Raw genomic sequence first — 20,639 nt, 5'->3', positions numbered from 1 at the left:
TGTTACATTTAGTAATTTACGTTGGGGGACAATGTTCAAAAAGGAATATGAATTTATCAAGAAATATGTTACATTTATCATTAGCATTTGGCTCATTATATACATTCTCCAATTAACATTTCTTAAACTTTCTCTGAAGTGCTCTATAGATACCGGGTTGAGCACTCTCAAACTTTTACTTAATGGTTTCTGAACTACATACCCTGTTAGGTTTTGTACGTTAATCAGTTGTGCATCATGGTCTGACACTCCATTTACCATAGGGAAAGCAGGTGTTTGTTTTACATCCTCTTTCTGTACAAATACATTATTTATTAGAGTGCTACTGTCTTGAGCTATACATGTAAGGAAATTTATCACTGATTCTGAGTTATATGTCATTAATAACACTTCTAATTCACTTTTCTTATCAGAATTACTTAGAAAGCTTACATTGAAATCACCACAGATTAATAACTTGTTCTTTTTGTCTGATAGACCGCATAATAGGGAGTCAAACTTTTTTATGAATAGCTCCCAGTCTCCTAATGGGGACCTGTACACTGTTGCTAATATCAATACTACATTATCCAGCTGAAGTTCACATGCACAAACCTCAAAGTGTTGATCAACACAAAATTTCCTTACTTCTACAGTTTTGTTTTTATACCCTTGTTTTATGAAAATGGCAACTCCTGCTTTATCCATCCTAGATCTACAAGAGTAAGATCTAAATAACACCCATTTATACTGACACTATCCATACCCACAGTTACATGGTGTTCAGACAGAGTACATCAGTCTCAATTTTATTTTTGAGATCATCTAAACACACTAATAGCTCATCTACTTTATTTTTTATTCCCCTGATATTTTGATGAAGTAAGTTGATACTGCCTTAAGCTTTGCTCCTATTTACTGTACATGAAGCTTCTTTTGTTCTGTTTATCTTGATTGTTGTTTGTCTGGACTTAGGCTTTAACCTAAAATACCTGTCTGCCTCGACACATTAACCACAGGGATCACCTCTTGTGTTTGCCTGGAATACTGCCAGTGGGTTATGCCGCAAGGCTATAACATTATGCGTAATATACTGTTTACTGATGAAGCCAAGTTTACAAACCATGTAAACATTAACTTACATAATATGCACCACTGGTCACTGGAAAACACACATTGGTTTTGTCAGGTAGAACACTGATGTCAGTGTATGATATGGTATTACAGGACAACACATCATTGGTCCATATTTCATTGATGACACTATTAATGGGCAATAGTATATGTGGTTCTTGTGATGTATCCTATGTGGTCTGATGGAAGACCCATCCCTTCATGTGAGTCACATAATGTGATCCAACGTGATGGATGCTCTGCGCATAATGCCAAGGAGGCAAGAAATGCACTACACCAACAATTCCCAAATCGATGGGTAGGATGGGGCAGTGCTGTTTAGAGATTTACAGCTGGCTCTCACTTTCATAGACTTATTTGTCTGCAGACATGTGAAAAATCTGGTGTATAAGCAGATTCCAACAACAATGGACAGCACGAAAGCCCCTATTACTGGTGCTTGTGCTGCAGTAACACCAGAAACACTGACAGCAGTATAAGTCCATCAGTGCTGAAGCATTCACAGTGGTATTGCCATGTAAATTGCGATCTCTTCAGATGTACATTGTGGTGTTTCTACCAAGATAAATGTGATTACATACTGGCATACATTCTGTGTGTATCTGAGAAGACATATGTTCATTTTGTGGATACTATTGTATGTTTATGTAATCATTGCAGCCTGTGCAAAAGTTCAGTTGTAATGTAGTCATTAAAATGTTCAGTGACTCATGCTGTACGTGTCATGTACACTATATAATTAATGTAAAAGTACCTACAAATAGTCTTTACTCCTCTGTTATATCCTTGGTCCGTCATTAATTATGTTTACCCTGGCATACTCAATATTTAGTTACAGTTATACCCATTCTAGTACTGTAGTAAAGATCAACAAATCACAAATGAGTAAACACTTTTCATTGGGTTTCAATGGACATCTGTATTGTTTCCAGTTGAGTTATAACAGTGTAAATAGCAATAAGTACAGCATTTGTTGCTTTGTAGTAAATCAATCACATCACAATTACAGGCAACATGGTGTTCACACTTGCATCTCAGAACATCCAGCAGCAGTGCATTTAGTTTATTTCAATTGTCAACTTTGCTTTACAATTTCTCTGGATGTAATTGACGTATTGTGTTACAGCCAACACCATTTTTTCATATTATTGATTGCATAAGAAGTAATATGGGATGTCCATTAAAAAAAAGTTTCTGTTGAAATTAGTATATGCATACATTTTAGAATGTCGCATAGTATATCCTTACATGAGCCCGTGCTGTACACTCATACCTGTGAAAGTCGTTTTTCACTTCTGTTGTTGCTCCAGAGATATTTGTGTTGAAGTGTGTGTGTGTGTGTGTGTGTGTGTGTGTGTAAAATCTGCAGAGTGTATGTGTGGGTGTACGTCTGGAATCTCCTCCCAAATCTGCGGATCGAAATCAACCAAATTTGGCGCAGGAACAGGAGACCTCAAGAGTATCAGCACTGTGGGGGTTTACAACCACCTAGTTCAGATAGGAGCATAGATACAGGTAAAGAGTTACTTTTGTCCTCCCCCTGACATAAAGGTTGCTCTGCATGACAGGAATATTCTGTGGGGAGAGTAACACCTGCTTGATCATTCTGCTTTGCAATACAGCCTACAAGTCAGGGGCAAGAAACGATTTTCCAGCCCCTGACTTGAAAGATGCCAGCAGAACAGGCATGTTGTTGTTGTTGTTGTTGTACCAGCCTGCTTTATTGACATCTTTTGCAGAGGGAAGGTTGAGATGAATAGAGGAGGAGATGGAGAGAGAAGGGAATAGTTAGGGGGAGAGGGGGGCAGGAGGGGTTGGGTAGGTAGAGAAGGAGTGGGAGTGGATGCACTGAAATGGTGCGAGAGGAGGAAATGGACATAGAGAGAGGGGGTGGAGGAGATGCACAGAGAGGGAAAGAGAGAGGGGGGAGAGGAAGAGATGGATAGTGGTAGGGGGAGGGGAGAGACAAGAGGGGAGGAGAGATTAGATGGGCTGAGATGTGGGAGGAGGAGACAGACAAATTAGGGAGGTAAGGAGGTGATAGCAGAGAGGGTAGAGGAGGAGATGGCTAAGAGATTTGTGCATTATGCATGATGTGCATGCACTCAGGTAAAGCAATGGGGAAGAGGCTAGTATATATGTAATATGCAAAACAGAGAGAGAGAGAGTGTGTGTGTGTGTGTGTGTGTGTGTGTGTGTGTGTGTGTGTGTGTGTGTGTGTGTGTGTGTGTGCATGCGTGCGTGCGTGCATATATAAGAACTATGTCCAATTCCCTGGAGTCAGTGGGCCAAATCTGACACACAAATTCCTTGCCCTGAGAGGACCAACATAACTAGGTTTACAACACATTAGCTCCAGTATTTGTGGAGGTACAGACAGGCATGTTTTTTAAGCCCCTGCTGTATTGGTTGGCCTGCATGACAAATGCGTTATGTGGGAATATTATCTACCTGCTTTTCAGGGCAGCCCACACATCAGGGGCAAGAAACGTTGATCACCCCCCCCCCCCCCCCAACCTGTAGGCTGCCTCACACAACAAGCATGCTGTGTTGTTGTATTGGCCTGCTTTACCAGCTGCTTTACAAGGCTGCCTATTCGTCATGGGAAAAAGAGTGCCTCCAAGGCCCTGAGAGATAGACGATGCTGCATTACAGGCATGTTGAAGTAGTACCAGCCTGATTTGTCAACCTCTTTCGCAGGGGCTACATGTGCAGATGGGTACACCTGGGGGTAGAGGAGGAGATGGAGACGGAGGGGGGGGGGGGCAGGAGGGAATGGATAAGGAGGGAGGAGGGCAGGAAGGGAAAGGTAGGGAGAGGGGGGGTGGAAGAACGGGGTATACAGAGAGGGGAAGAAGGAAATGGACAGAGAGAGGGGTGAAGGAAATGGACAGAAAGGAGGGAAGAGGAGATGAGCTTGAGAGGTGGGTGGGAGAAGCAGATGAACAGATAGGGAGGTGAGGGCCAGAGAGAAGAGGAGGAGACGTACAATAGATATAGCGGAGGTTAGGTATGTATGTCTGGGATTGATTTCAGCCAAATTTGGCACATGAACACAAGGCCTCAGGAATATCAGTGTTGGATTTATAACCAGTCTCCAATAGCAGTGGAGATAATGGTAAAAATAATTTTTTCCTGCTTCTTGCATATAGGCTGCCCTGCATCACAGGCATGTAGTGTCGGAGCAGTAAGAGCATGCATGGAGGGGATATTCAGAAAGAGAGGGGGAGGCAGGAGGGCATGGATAGAGAAGGGAGAAGGAGGGTAGACAGAGAGAGGAGGAAGCAAATTGAGAGCGTGGAGGAAGAGTAGGGGCATAGAAGATGGGGGCAGAGATCAGGCATAGGAGTTGAAGAGAGAGAGTGGTGAGGTGAGGTGAGGTGAACAGAGAGATAGGGAGGAGGAGATGTACAGAGAGTGGTGGGGAAGGATGTGGATAGAGGGAAGGACATAGATAGATGGGGGAGGAGATGGTGATGAAGAGAAAATGGGAAGGATGAGGTGGACGTAGTGATGGAGGGAAAGGTGGGAACACAGAGGGGGAGGAAGGTGTGGAAAATATTGTTTTGAAGGCACATGTGGGTAAATAACAGTAATATTATGAAAATATAACAATGAAAACAATTATTGACAGAATTATTTAGCTGAATACATAAAAAAATCTGTTCATGAGGCGGCAGCAGAACGCTCATATAAAAGACGGTTGTAATGGGCAAGCTTTTGGAGCCAGTGGCTCCTTCTTCAGGTGAAAGGGTTGAAGGGGAAGGAAGAAGGGTGAAGGAAAAGGACCGGAGAGGTCTAGGAAAAGGGCTAGATTTTGGGAAAGTCAACCCGAACCATGGCTCAGGGTAAGCTTACCATACAGGATGGGACGGAAAGACTGATTATTGGGGACTGAATCGGACGAGATTTGAAAACGTGTTGTTTCGCAGGTGGCTCTCCCTTTGATAGTATATGTTTTGCCAGTTACAGGGTTATTATAGGTGGTGGTACGAGGGTGCATTAGGAGCCATAGGGTAGAGAGATGGGTGCGGAAGGAGCATAGGGTCTCTCAAGAATATTGCAGAGACTGGGAGGGTGACAGAAAGCTATTCTAGGTGTGGTGGGAAAAATTTCAGACAGAATGGATCTCATTTCAGTGTACAATTTTAGGAAGTCATGGCCCTGTCGAAGTAGCTGATTAACACATTCCAGACCAGGATAATACTGAGTCACCAATGGTGCTCCGAGGCTGTTTTTTGGAGGGATCAGCAGTACCAGGATTGGCTGTGATGGCCTGAGAATCCTGCTTTTTAACTAGGCTGGTGGAGTAACTACATACAGTGAAGGCTGAGGTGAGAAGGCGGTGTTTTGCTGTAAAGAGTCTGCATCCGAACAAATACCTTTGCCTTGGATTCCAATGCTGTATGGGAGGGAATGTTTGACATGGAAAGGATGGCAACTATCAAAATGTAAGTACTGTTGTTTGTTGGTATGTTTAATGCGTACGGAAGTGTGTAGGTGGCCTTCGGTGAGGACGAGATCAACATCAAGGAAAGTGGCATGGCATTCGGAATAGGACCATATGGAATTTAATTGGTAGAAGGTATTCAGAGATTCCAGCAATTTTAGCAGTTCAGCCTCACCATGAGTTCACTCGTCCTGACCTGCTGATCGACACGTCATATACCAGTTGTTATGTAAACACTGTTCAGCCTTCTTAATCGGCATGACTACCTGCAGATAATCAATTATGGGCAGAGAGTGTATACTGACAGCTCGCAATATTGTATACTGACAGCTCGCAATATCCTGTTGCAGAACATGCTCTACAATGTAACATTCGTGACCTCGGCGCCTGTTTCACAACACGCGCCTTCTAGATTCTTCCCCCAGATATCAGTTTCTCAGAACTCCTCAGGTGGGAACTAGTACAAAAACATGTCCTTGGTTCTCGCCGTCCACATGGCCTTAATTTACGTTATTTTCTTCTGCCTCAGCAGACAGTGACAAAATAGACTAATCAGATCGAGAAATCACACTAGTCTTGGGTACTAACTGTAAAGCTTTTTCAGTATTAGACAATTACATTTCGATTTTTCGTGTAGCATAATGTGGTACTTTGATGAGGTAATAGATTCTTTCGCAGAAAGGTAAGCACGCCATGTAAAGCTGCAGCAAGATTAGAGAGAAAAGAAATGCTAGGACCTAAGGATTAAAGAAATGTGTACTGTCTTGCTTGTCTCTTGTCTTTATTGTTGTATGTATCCTACATTTCATTTTATGTCACACAAAACAGCAAGTTATTAGCTAATAGGAAGTAAAGAGTGCAGATTTTCTGAAGAGTTCTTGTTCTCCCGGTTACAAATAATCCCATCCAGTGTCAATTGCGAGGTTTTTGGAAAAAGAGCGGCGGGATGTCAATCCAGCCGACTGGTAGCAGGAGAGGCACCACAGGACATTATAATTTCCACTTTCGTGATTATAGTTTGATGGTATCCATTACAAAATATACACCTCGGAATTCCACAGAGCAAAATGCAGTGACGTGCGATAGAAGAATGCCCTGTGAAGAGGTGTGGCACTGTACTTGGCACACTGAACACCAAATAACATATCTTACATTTCCTCGAACATATATGTTTTATGTGCCAGACTGTTCAGAAAGACATGTGCTAAAAAATTAATGTTTTTTCGAAAAGTCTATTTTTTTTTTGAATTTTTAGGGTCCGATCCCAAACGTTCAGGGAGGGGGGGTTGGAAATACTATAGATCCGAGGCAAATGCGCAGAGCAGTCTGAGCTCTAGTGGGGAGGTGGGTAGTCTCCACGTCATCCATGTTCACGTTTAGTGACTTTGCTGTTTCCTCTTCATTTACTGCTCTCACGTTAAATGAACACAAAATGGATTTCTGTGGCCAGGAGCTACCAAGAGAATTAAAATACATTCACATAATTATGGAAGGGCTAAAATGTTATTAGTTTCAGATCTTATTTTACTTCCACCTTTCTGGCAGCCAAGCAGAACAATGAAATTATTTTTGTTGGTTAGTTAAAGAAATTTGCCTTTTATTAATCTTTACTAACAAAGAGATAGAGGGGCTGGCCAGTACTTACCTCAGCTCAGTACAGCCGATAGATACACATAAAACAGAACCGAAAATTTACATTCCTAGCTTTCGGAACAAATGTTCCTTCATCAGGGAGGAGAGAAGAAGGGAAAGGAGATTCAGTTACTCACAACCCAGGCTATGAAGCAACAGGGAAAGGAAAATAGGGAGGGTAGCAAGGATGGAGGCATGGTTGTCAGAGGGAAGCCAAAGATATTCTACTGTAAGTACTGTGCCAGCTTCAAACCAAAGAGGATGCATACAGAAGTAAAGAGGTATATAGTATAAAGATAAACACAACTATGTAGGATGAAAAGGTGCGTGAATGGCTAAAGAGGAAAGGGAAAGAGGAGAAGACTGAAGAGTAAATGGGAGTGAGGTTGTTTAACGTAGGTTCAGTCCAGGGGGATGGCGGGATGAAAGGATGTGTTGGAGTGCAAGTTCCCATCTCCGCAGTTCAGAGGGACTGGTGTTGGGTCCCTCTGAACTGCGGAGATGGGAACTTGCACTCCAACACATCCTTTCATCCCGCCACCCCCCTGGACTGAACCTACGTTAAACAACCTCACTCCCATTTACTCTTCAGTCTTCTCCTCTTTCCCTTTCCTCTTTAGCCATTCACGCACCTTTTCATCCTACATAGTTGTGTTTATCTTTATACTATATACCTCTTTACTTCTGTATGCATCCTCTTTGGTTTGAAGCTGGCACAGTACTTACAGTAGAATATCTTTGGCTTCCCTCTGACAACCATGCCTCCATCCTTGCTACCCTCCCTATTTTCCTTTCCCTGTTGCTTCATAGCCTGGGTTGTGAGTAACTGAATCTCCTTTCCCTTCTTCTCTCCTCCCTGATGAAGGAACATTTGTTCCGAAAGCTAGGAATGTAAATTTTCGGTTCTGTTTTATGTGTATCTATCGGCTGTACTGAGCTGAGGTAAGTACTGGCCAGCCCCTCTATCTCTTTGTTAGTATTTGTTTCACATCTTTATATGAGATTTTCCATTAATCATTTTTATTAATCTTTTCCACTGTGGCAGTCAATTTATTTGAAAGTGTTTAATTCCACGCTGTTGGCTAGTTTCAACTGTTCGCTGTATTTCAAGGGCACGTTTTCATCTTCTAGCACGTATGACATTATGCCATAGTGAAGAACCAAACATGAGATAATACAGTACTGGTACTCCAAGAAAAGCCGGCTGGTGTGGCCGAGCGTTTTCTAGGCGCTTCAGTCTGGAACCGCGCAACCGCTGCGGTCGCCAGTTCGAATCCTGCCTTGGGCATGGATGTGTGTGATGTCCTTAGGTTAGTTAGGTTTAAATAGTTTCCAAGTGTAGGGGACTGACGGCCTCAGATGTTAAGTCCCATAGTGCTTAGAGCTATTTGAACTCCAAGAAAATTTACATCCCGAAAACCACACTGAAGAGCATAATATTAGGTCGAGGCCTACTTCATTGGGAATCTGGACATGCGAATGTGCACTATAAGCCGAATTATGCATTTTACTATGGTTCACGAGATTCCGATGCTCTTGGAGTATCCTCTGATGTCTTGTTTCTTTTATGGCATAATGTAAGATCTTATAATGTTTACACTTACGAACATAGGGGCTTCCTGCGTCGTCGTAGCTGCGCAAGCGTGGTGATGCCTGTTTTCTAGCACTCTCTGGCAACTACTGAAATGAACATATTTCTAACAAGTTGCGGGAAAATATTGCGAATTGTGGTTGGAGAAGCGTTAAGCATAGTTTACACGACGACATTGCGTTGCGCCACTCGTTGCGTGGAATGAGTTGCACGCAAATGGTTTCATATATGACTGTAGACACGGCGACACCAGCATACACTTCAGCTTCATCGTTTTGTGGGTTCCTGAATTGTGTCTGAAATGAAAGTTTTGGCAGCTGCACGTCACACAAGTTGTGATGGAGTTAAAAGCTTGTTGCGTGGAATCGCTGCATTAAAAAAAATAAGAAATATGTTTTGATTCGTGGCTGGATGGAAACAAGATGTCAGCTAGGTTGCTCAGCAACCTTGCTGAAATAATTTATAATGGATGACCCACGAAGTTCTTTTAATTATCTTAGAATGTTACCAGAACTGTTCACGTTTCTTCTAAATAGAGTTAATTATGAGATAGGGAAAAGACACTGTAATGCATGAAGCACTGTCGTCAGAACTGAAATTACATATCACATTGCATGCATTACAATCGAGAATACTCGGCATGCTAGAAGATGTAGTTTTAGTTGGTGATGACTCTTTTTCATTAACACCAATAATTATTAACATATCAGTAATAATTATTTACATTAATAGCAATAATTATTCGAAGCAGGCCGCATTAAGAACAGAATGGTTTGCAAACTACTGTCTTGAAGATAGATCTGTAGTGGAAATATTTCTAAATTCAAACATATGTGAATGGGGAGCATGGTACGACGTTTTGAATAGATGAATATTGAATAAAGCATGCAGCTTCTTGACTTGTGTAGCATTCCCTCCCGTCAATAAACCGAGAAAGGTGGCGCAGTGGTTAGTACATTGGACTCGCATTCGGGATGACGAAGGTTCAATCCCGCGTGCGGCCTTCCTGATTTAGGTTTTCTGTGATTTCCCTAAATCGCTCCAGGCGAATGCCGGGGTGGTTCCTTTGAAAGGGCACGGCCGACTTCCTTCCCTAATCCGATGAGACCGATGGCCTCGCTGTCTGGTCTCCTCCCTCAAAACAACCTAACCCTGTCAACAATGTCCCTTAAAAAAGAATCATCCAACTCGAACGCTGGGATTTTAGCCTTGTAGACGAGAGCATTTCTACAGCCAGAATTGTATTTCTCTTAATTAAGTTGCATATGTGCTCCATTTTCAATCAATTTTGCCCTGCAGCTCGGATATTGTAAACCATCTGTATTCTGATCACACATGACTGTTTCAGGAGCAGCAATATGTTGCTTATATTTTTGTTATCAACATCACTGAAATCCCACAGACACCTATACAAAGATATCCAAAAAGCAAACATTATTCTCCCTGCCTCACTTCATACTTGTTTTCCGCACTCTATGAACATACATAACCTCAAAACTCGTGCAACTAGTGTTGCCAAAGTATCAACACGCTGAAAGTGTTTAGTTCTATGGTCTAATTTCACCAACGAGTTGGGCAAATGTGCGGTGTGCATGCGCAGTGGCCGGTAGCGCAGTTGCCTACAACCTAGTGTCGTCGTGTAAACTAGGCTTTACTTTTCAAAGTAAATTTCCTTTTACGCAAGATGAATAATATGCGAGAATATACGATGAATTTCCAAAATCACAGAGCGGTTGACTCTGATTTAAAAATCAACATTTTTGGACGAGCCATTTAGAAGAATTTCGAGCCCAGATCATCAGACATTTATGTCGTTATTAAACATTTTACTGGCACATTTATGTGATGTATCGTAAGTGTAACACGCACAAAAAAGATCAGCATTATATGTGAAAGCTTAGCTTCTCTTGCAGCTTATTAATCTATAGGTAGTGGGGAGCGAGCGTGCTGATTACGATGATAATCACTTGCACTCCCGTCACTTACTATGAATACTTTTATTCTCGCAGTGTATGCACAATGCATATAGCATAGAGTTCGTACTTCAGAGAACTTATATGGAAAAGATACATTTGTTCTCACTGCGGTAGGGTAGCAATATTATTAGGGGGTGAGCCAGTGATTGTACGTCCTCACAAATCTTAGAGACCAATATTATATGTGAAAGCTTTGCTTTTCCTGTAGCAACACTATATATATTAATTTAAACCATTAACTTTTCCTATTTGTGTGTTCGCGTTACTTAACAGTGATGTTGCTATTGGCTGGCTACATCACATGTCATATACTCTGAATATCTGTTGTCATCGGCTGGCGAGATGTCGTGGCGTGAGCTGTGACTGGCTTACACAAGCGCATCGCAATCTCGATTTCAATGCTTCAGTAAGTAACATGCAGTGTTTTGTGGAATTCGCATTTATACTTTCACAATATGAAAATATACAGCATACATGTTGTTGCACATCAAAGATCTTTCCAAAATGTCTGTTTTTTCCCTCTGAGTTATATATGCTAAAGTGCCGAGAAGTTCTACGCCGGTGTATAAAACCATAGCCATTCAGAGGATTGATAACTTTTACAGTTTCGAGGGGAAGTATACTGCCACTACATGGGAAAAGTGTTTTTTCCACCAGGAGAAAATGTATTTTTAACCAAGAAATTCGGGAATTTTTTTTCCTTGTCCGCGTATACACCCTGAATATGCAAGCGGGCCTACGGGAGACATTCAGCACTGTCCTACGTTTGGTGTGAACAATTGTATCCTGAGACAATAAGAAAATCACAAGTTGCACTGTTTACACACTAAGTTGTAAGTGTTGATGCCAAACAACATTCTTACTAATTAGATGAGAGGCTATAATTATCAATCCCTTATCATTGTACAGTATTGTTGACGATGTTAATGTCTGTTGCTATTGTAATTCATGGCGTCACAAGTATTTCAGTCTTACAAATAATGTGTCTCATATCACACCATTGATTGGGATGATTTCAGACACACGCTTTTAAATCTCTGCCCGAAGTTTCAAAGTATGTGGGAGGAATTCGGATTTTTTTTTTTTTTTTAATTCTACGTTCTTCCTATTTGATTTTAGTGACTTAACACCTTCTTTTTCCTCCTCCTCCTCCACCTCCTCTTCATTTTCATTGTTTTTTATTTTTAACATGCATCACATGAATACCTTTTTTCCATTACAAAACTTGCTACTAACAAAAATATTGTACTGTTATCAATAACAAATCAATTCAAATTCACTGGCACCATAGACCGCCATGATGCAACATAGGCTTGACAGTGTGATGGTGGGGTGGGAAGGAAAGCTTGTGAATCTGCGCATCACATTTGTTGCGTCAGTGCACTGCAGCTGCCAATTCAAGCCAGTGATGCTAGATAGAGATAAGTTTCCCGTGGCATTGAATATATGGCCACCTATAAGACTAGCAGGTATTTTAAGCCAAACACTGAACATTTATATATCAACTTCGATTATAAGATGCACTGGAATCTGGAGCCAATTTTTTTTTTTTTTTTTAAAAAACAAAAAGCATATTATTGTCTGTTGAATACGGTAATGAATTTTATGTATTAAAGGTCAGTTTTTATTATGACACCTTGCTTCAACATTTCTTGTTGTTCCTATTTACTACTGCTTGTCCTCTCATTCTCCTCTTGGTAAATTGTTAGAAAATTTCTTCTTTTCGGCCAGATTTGTCAAGGTAGCCTTTCACTAAATATCTAATACCCAATTTAGTGAAAGGAAATCTCCAATGTACAGCCCTCAAGATACCTTGACATTCCTTCTTATTCCTGGTTTCATACTGGTTGTACTCCCAATTGTTTTTGGATTTATTTCCCATTCTTTATTTTGTAGGATTGATCTAAATATTCGATACAAACCACACATTTTCTCTACGATTACCATACTGTAGTACCTTCTCATCATTATCTGAAATGTCCCCAAATAGTCCACAATTTTATAAAAACTCTCGTCATGTTATAACTGTACACGAAAAACTGGACAAACTTCTACAGAAATTGTCTAAATGCCATACGCTACAGGGCTTGTTGACCATTGCAGTTATAATACTATCTCACCAGTTGCAACAATAGGTAGTTTCCACTTTCAACAGTGAGACTCTCCACCAGATATTTACCTAGGTAAACAATCGAGCCAAAAGAAAAGTTGTGGAACATAAAACGGTAAATAACTCAAAATAACTGGTGTGTGGAAGTGAAAATGAGTGCCAATTCATTGCTGCAGCAGGGAAGAGAAAATAAACCATACTGTCTGAAACCCTCCTCCCCCCACCCTCCAGTGTCCAAAATCACCCCAGTTGATGGTTATTATAGGTGTGAACATGTCGGATATATCTGACTTGATACACCTGTAGCACCTGGGAATGGCTTGTAAGGGCAAAATTGGCCAGTAATGCGAACCGAGGTTGAACCATTACAGTGACTTTCAACAAATATAAAACTGTGGTACCCCACATGAAAAAAATGATTGAGAATATAAGACATGACCAATCTCATTCTCTGATTGAGTTTTCCTATGGTAGGTGTCTTGTATACAGTTAGCTGTCAGTCATATTGTTATTCTGATTCAGGTGTAATTCTTCATCATCAATTAACCCTTTGTTGTTATAGCAGCGGCAACATTTGAGTATTTGTGTGCTACATATGCTCAAATGCAACAAATTTACGGTTACACTGAAAAGATGACATTCTGTCTTCGATGGTATGAAATGAAGACGACGTATTACAAGTAGCTGTTTTTTTTTCTGAATTCAGAATTTTTCCATGTTCTCCAGCATGTCAATCTCCGCTTTACATACAGCTCTTGTATTTGAATTAATGTAGCTCTAAATCAAGACCTTTGAAGGCCTTATTTTGTACTTTGCATGTTTCTTTTTTTCTTTTCTTTTTCAGATGTCAATTTTTCTTTGAGTTACTTATTAACTCCACAAAGAATTTTGTCATAATTGGTTACTTAAAAATTAATTTCCAAACATTCTGAGGTTGGGCAATATGTATGCAATCCATTGGTATTTGGTAACACATCAAAAAATGTGAATTGTGATCCCTTCTCTACAGGAATTACAAGATGCCCTTGCACGCAGCAACTGGAATGTGGAGCAAGCAATGGCCAGACTCTGTGAAGAGAAGTTTTCTGATACAGCTAAAAGAAAAAATGATGATGAACTGCAGCACAAGAAAGTTAAGAAAGGTTCATATTTATTTCTGTTTTTCTTTCTCTTTTGCTTTTAATTAGTTCAATAATATGAATGAATACCACAGTGAACATATCAGTGATTCTGAGGCTGTATTATAAAATGGAAATCCTATTTTTCTTATTATTTCCTAAGGTTTGTGTATGGCCTTAGTTACATAATTTCATCTCAACATGCATAAATATGGAATTTATTGTTTATTCATATTTGTTGTTTCCATCTCTCTCTGTAATGCATTAGTTCAGCTGGTTAAGACCTCCAGGCCGTCTCTTACATCTAACCAGACGTATTTTTAGAATTTATCTTGCAAATAAAATTACACTGTCATAGGAAACGCTATTACAGTAGTAATGCAGATACAGATGATTTTATACTTGGGAGCATAAATATTAAGGTAATGTTAATCACACATGTACAAGCAATTGAATTAGGCACATCTACCTAGTACTGTGTTGCCATCTGTTCACTTTGATGACGGTGGTGGTGCATCATGGCATGGACATAATAAGATATTGGGGTTACATTGTCATCCAAGAATGCCCAGTTCATTGAGGCCAGTTGGAACTGGGCCTAAGGTGTGCACATTTCACTGAGAGACGTATTCAGTAAGATTGAGTTTATATGTCCTTGTGAGCCAGATGAGTACTCTCATGTCTATAATTTTCCATCAGTCATTCTGACACAATTTGAAAGCAGTGGATTGGTGTATAGACTGTTGAAAGTATATTACTTTTTGGGTGCTGTAAGTGAACAAATGGATGCTCATGATTGTGCAATAGTTTCCTGTACCATTAACAGTGCAAAACATGGTAGACATAAGATGAAGCCCATTTTATTCTACATAGACATTCACTCACTTGTGAGACTACCACATCTACCTGAAAAGAGCCTTGTTGCCAAGTAGAACGCATTGCCTCATTTGGTTCTTAATCTCCTCATGCCCTATCATAGGTTTGTGCCATTCCACACTGCAGTTAATCAGCTTAGTAGGCAAACATTTCCCATGCTCTGAGCATTCAGTAGCACTGTTTATGCACTCATGCTAATTAGTACCTTGTGACATGTATCTATTGTAAGGAGTAGTTCTGGATGGTTTATGTACTCAGCAGTTATTGTCCAACATTCTACTGGCAAGTGTTTGTCTTCTAATGCTCATCTATCTGCTGTTACAATCTGCAGTAGTCAACGGTAATCTCTCTCATCAATGGTTTCTTTGCTCGCAGCAGTTTCTCTGGTGGTAGTGGTGGTGGGGCTGATGGTGAATTTCCGTGGTACACCTTTGAAGACCAAAATTGCTGATATTGTGCCTCGTGTGTGCCTTATTCTGTACAATCTTGGAGCCAGCTACCATAGGGCATGACCATGTGGCACACCCAACTATACATAGCATTTGGAACTTGCGTTTCCTTAGAGAGAATAGAAGAATGGATTGCATTAGCTTGGGAACTAGGAGCTAGGTCACTCAGATTCCAGGTACAAATAGATCTGCATGTTGTGAGGATAAGGGGACACAAACATCAACATGAAGGGGAAGGTGGTAGAGCATTAAAGATTGTACTCAACATTTTTTTTTCACTAACTATTCCTTTCTTCTCTCCATTTTAGATTTGTGTATATTTTATTTTCGGACTTGTCTATTTTTCCCTGCCCCCACCTCTACCACATATAAGGCACTTAGCTTTCTACTCTTATTAACTCTAGCACCAAATTTTTGTCAGTTATCGCTGCCTTGCTTATTAATATGCCTTCTGCCTTTAAGATCTCAGGTTTTCAGATCTTGTCCAGTGCAGTCCCTAACAATGAGTCTTTCCTTCTCATGCCACCTCCCTTGATCCATGGTTTCTGGGCGACATTTCTGAACTTTCCTAATTTCCTAAATCTCGTCAGTCCTTTTCCTTCGTCCTTCTTTCTTCCCCTTCAACCTTTCTGCCAAAAGAGAGAGCTACTGGGTCAAATAACTTGTACATTTATTTACCCTTTTCATGTGTTTTCCCATTCCGTCACTTGGTAAGTAGATTTTTTTATCTATCTGATAAGTGACAGAAGTGAAAGGTTCTTTGCATGCTGGACATTGTGTTTGGCCCAGTTTAGATGCTCATTCAGGATCACACAGAGATCTAGTATGTTTTTTTTGCTAACTTAACAGATATCGTGGAGTACGCGAGAAACTACTTCATGAAAGGGATTACTGGCAGGCTTGATGTACAATATGAGGATCAGTTGCAACTTCTTTAGGTTCCGTTTGAGGCCTAGATCCATGCCTGACTTAATACTGAAAAAATGCTGTAGCTGGAAGAAGTGACTACTGGCCTTCGGGTGCATGTTGATATCATCAGAATGTGAGTAATAGTCAAAAAAGGAAAATTAAGACAACTGATACATGATTTATATGGAAGAAGAAAATATTAAGATCCCAAGGACTGAATTCTGAGAAATATTTGTGAGTAGATGTAGGCTCCCATTTTGTTGGTGGGTTTTTTTGCCTGTTTAATTTTCAAAAGTGTTATATCAAAGTCAGCACTTTCAAAATGTTGTAATCCAGCAGTGTTAAAATGGGCACTTCACCTGTGTGTGTGTGTGTGTGTGTGTGTGTGTGTGTGTGTGTAGACATGTTTGAGATTCTTAACAGCTTTCATTAATACAGATATGTTTTGATAACTGTTGTGAAGACAATAGTTTAATTTATATGTCATTGCCTTTCTTATACTAAAGCCCAGGAGAGCTTTCATTTTTCACTTTTAATGTTATGTACTGAAACTACAAAATGCACGTAAGACTATGAAAAATCAAAAGCCTTGTGGTACTGAGAAACTAAGAAGCACATGTTTTAGATGAAGCGAATTCATAATTACTAAAATGTGCCAGTAATCCCTTTAAACGAAGACTGTTGCACCTAATCAACAAGTCCTGGCCGTCTACATATTTCGTGATGGCTGAAGAAAAGGTCTGGTGTTGCCTATGTTTAGAAAAGATGATAGTAGTATGGCTTAAGTTTATGAAACACCACATATAAATTATATGGGAAAAATAATTAATGGGATATTAAATTCGGAACCAGACACGTTACTGCTTGAAGAACAAGCTGAGTTTAGAAACAATCAGTAATGTATAGACAACACATTTTCTTTTAAAATGCTGATTCCAAGAAGACAAGAAATTGACTTAGAGGCTCACGTCATACTTGTCAATTATAAGGGGCGTTCAAAAAGAAATGAGCCAGAGGGATAATTATAGAAACCAGTAACTGTATGTTAGAAGTATTGACCCTGGCTGTTGAGACACTTGTCCCACTGTGAGACAAGGTGGTGAATGGCTGTCTAATAAAATTCCTGGCGCTGCGATGTCAACCAGTTCTGCGTGTACAGCTGGACGTCATTGTCCGAGATGAATCGCCCCTCAGAACCTTTTTAAGGGGACCAAAAATGGTGTAATCACAGGGAGAGATGTCGGGATTGTATGGAGGGTGGCCGAGAACCTCCCAATTGAATTTCTGCAGGAGTGCCGCGACTGTGTTGGCCGTATGAGGCTTTGCATTGTCGTGGAGCAGAATGATCCCACAGGTGAGATTGCATGGTCATTTTGATTTGATCACTTAGTGAAGAGTGGTCAAGGTTTGCAAGTAATGCTGGGCATTCACTGTTGTCCTGTGCTGCAGGAAGTGGAGCAGAAGGGGGCCATCTTGGTCAAAGAAGGACATCAGCGTAACCTTTCCTGCACTCGTGTGGATGGCCTTGGCTCTTTTTGGTGGTGGTGACCCTGGATGCTTCCACTGGAGAATTGGTCGTTTTGATTCTGGTTTGAACTGATGACACCATGATTCATCTCCAGCCACCACTCGTGCCAGGAACGCATTCCCTTCCCAAGCATAACGCTGCAGATGAGCAGGACAGTGGGCCATTCAACACATTTCATGGTGTGGTTGAAGACTGTGAGGCACTTATTGGGCACACACTTCGCGCATATGCAGTCATTCCTTCATGATGGTGTGAACACTTCCGACACTCAATCTGACCATGGCAGCTATGGCTTTCACTGTCACTCGGCAGTCCTGGGTAATCAGTGCATCCACCAGCTGGATGATGTCATTGGTAATGCATTGTGGTGCCCCAGACCATGCATCATTGGCTGACAACACTCGTCCTTCCCTGAAGCGTTTGTGCCATGCCTTGACCCTGGCAAGAGACATGTAGTGTTCGCCATACACTAGTGACATTCATCGATGAATGTCCCTTCCTCTTACTCCTTCTGCTGTCAGAAATCGAACAACACCTCTTTGCTCTTCTTTTGACGCCTCCATGTCACTGTTTCCAATGCGACTGGCGGTGTTGGAAGATTGATGGATGCTGCTGCTAGCTCTGTATAGTCACGTGACATGTATGCCTGCCCTCTAGCGATGGGCTGTGAACTTTCACACTCTGGTCGGCACTACACCTCGTTATACATGCCACGATATTACCCTCCTGTCACTGGTTTGCGCATTCCAGACTGCGGCTAATTTCTTTTTGAATGCCCCTTATACAAAAAGGCCTTTGACAGAGTCAAAAGATCCTAATCGTTTACAGAGCGAGGTGACACATTGCTTAGCACACTGGACTCTCATTCAGGAGAACAACAGTTCAAACGCATGTCCGGCCATCTTGATTTAGGTTTTCCCTGATTTCTCTAAATCACTTCAGGCAAATGCCAGGAAGGTTCCTTTAAAAGGGCACAACTGATTTCCTTCCCCATTCTTCCCTAATATGAGCTTATGCTCTGTCTCTAATGACCTCATAATCGACGGGACGTTAAATATGAATCTCCTCCTCCTCTACGATTAGACAAACTTACCTTCTCCATCATGTGGATGTCATAAAAATCTTACACTCTGATACACAAATACTGAAAAAAAAAAAAAATAAAAAGAAAATGTACTTCTAAAGAAATGTGTATCAACCAAGGAGTATATCAATGATGTAGAGCATCCCTTACATTGGAATAAGAATGCACCTAAGTAAAATATTGTTTACTGATAGGCAAGTTGTTATTCAACAAACTGAGGTGAGATGGCTATTGCCTTCATCAGATCTGCACGAGGTGTAACTTGACAACCTCTACACAAAATATTAAGACAATGTTTGTTAGAAGCAAATATCCAGTCTGGACAAAATTGCCACTAGGCTATGGACTTATTGAATAATTGTCTCACTTCCAATATCTTGTGTGAATAAACACCAGCCCATATGTGGAACAATCTGAATAATATTATGTAAAAAATGAGAAAAGAGACACAAATAGAATTTTACAGAGTGATAGTTGTGCCAAATTTGCTTTACAGCTCAGAGACATCGACAATAAGTACTAAACATCATAGGAAGATACAGAAATCAGAAATAAAGTTCTTGAAATCTGTGAAAGGCTACAAGGGACTGAATAGTTTTAAAAATAATTATGTGCAGAGAGAAGTTAATATTTTTAAAATAGCGGATATGAGCTACGAAAATAAAGGTGGCTGTTGCACCTGAACAGAATGCAAGAAGGAAGAATAGGAAAATAACTATTTTTCCTGTGGGGAAAATGAAAATCCAAGGCTGCGACTATAAAAATGTATATTCTATATTTTATGCAAACACACATTATTTTAATATTCAGATCAGTAGTTAACAAATAATAATTGTCTGAGTAGACAAAAGTGTTCGTTAAGGTAATTCTTTATCCATAAAAAGATCAACAAAATCAACTATTGCAGTCTTCCAAAATAGCAAATATTATGTTCTGCAAAGTGACTGTGATAGCGACTGTACTACAAAAGATCATGATCTTGAAAATACCAATGATTTGAGAACAAATGAACTTTTTGGAAATAATGTCAACAAGAAACATGGATCATCAAGAAAAGAAGAAACAGTGGTGTAGTTTTACTAATAAACAGCCACGGCAAAAAGCTATCTAATATTTTACAAGAGAAAAATCATGACATAACAGTGACTGTTCTAGTGAAACGTGGGGCAGGAACCTGACATATTGTAGATGCTGATTTTCAGACGAAAATTACACAACATAGTGACTATTGTTTGCATAATGGGATCGAATGATGTAGCTGACAATGAAGCAGATGTTTGTGTGAAAACTTACATAAATTTTTAGATGTGAATAAATCTAGAAACACAATAGTTGCCACAGTGCCTCAAAGGCATGATTTGATTTACATTTCATGTGTAAACAAAGAAATCCCGAAGACATATTAAAATAAAGAAACTGTGTTCAGCATGCGATAAATGCAAAGTACTAGAAATAAGTAAGCTGCATTGAAACCTGTACACCAAACATGGAATGCACTTGAACTATGAAGGGAAACTGTTTGTGTATGATCACATCAGTGATATAATTAAAGATCAACTTTAAAGAAATAAAACTGTCTGTCAGCTTCCTATATGTCATGCCGCCAACAGTGGTGAAAGTAACATGAGCAAGAGAGAAGAAATAGTTATTTCAAAGCCCTCAGATACTTTTTTGTGTGAAAGTATGCAGTTTTAGCAAGTGAAATTTTTATTCTTTTAGAGGATCCAAAAGGAATAAAAGGTGCTAATATATTATATTTTAGTGAACATTATCTGAAAGATGTTGAAATGTTGCAGTTGAGTG

General features: G+C 40.2%; 1 protein-coding gene across 3 annotated transcripts in view; it reads left to right on the top strand.

Annotated features, from left to right (window-relative positions):
• The window catches only part of LOC126177843 (SWI/SNF-related matrix-associated actin-dependent regulator of chromatin subfamily A containing DEAD/H box 1 homolog), a 184,239-nt gene that overhangs the window by 61,489 nt on the left and 102,111 nt on the right, over window positions 1-20,639 (top strand). For all 3 annotated transcript variants that reach the window (XM_049924487.1, XM_049924488.1, XM_049924486.1), the window contains exon 4: window positions 13,882-14,014. In XM_049924487.1, coding sequence (XP_049780444.1) covers window positions 13,882-14,014 — 133 coding nt within the window. The remainder of the gene's footprint in view (window positions 1-13,881; window positions 14,015-20,639) is intronic.

This window comes from Schistocerca cancellata, chromosome 1, assembly GCF_023864275.1.
Source record: "Schistocerca cancellata isolate TAMUIC-IGC-003103 chromosome 1, iqSchCanc2.1, whole genome shotgun sequence".
NCBI classification, from domain to species: domain Eukaryota; kingdom Metazoa; phylum Arthropoda; class Insecta; order Orthoptera; family Acrididae; genus Schistocerca; species Schistocerca cancellata.
This window is presented reverse-complemented; position numbering and strand designations above follow the sequence as displayed.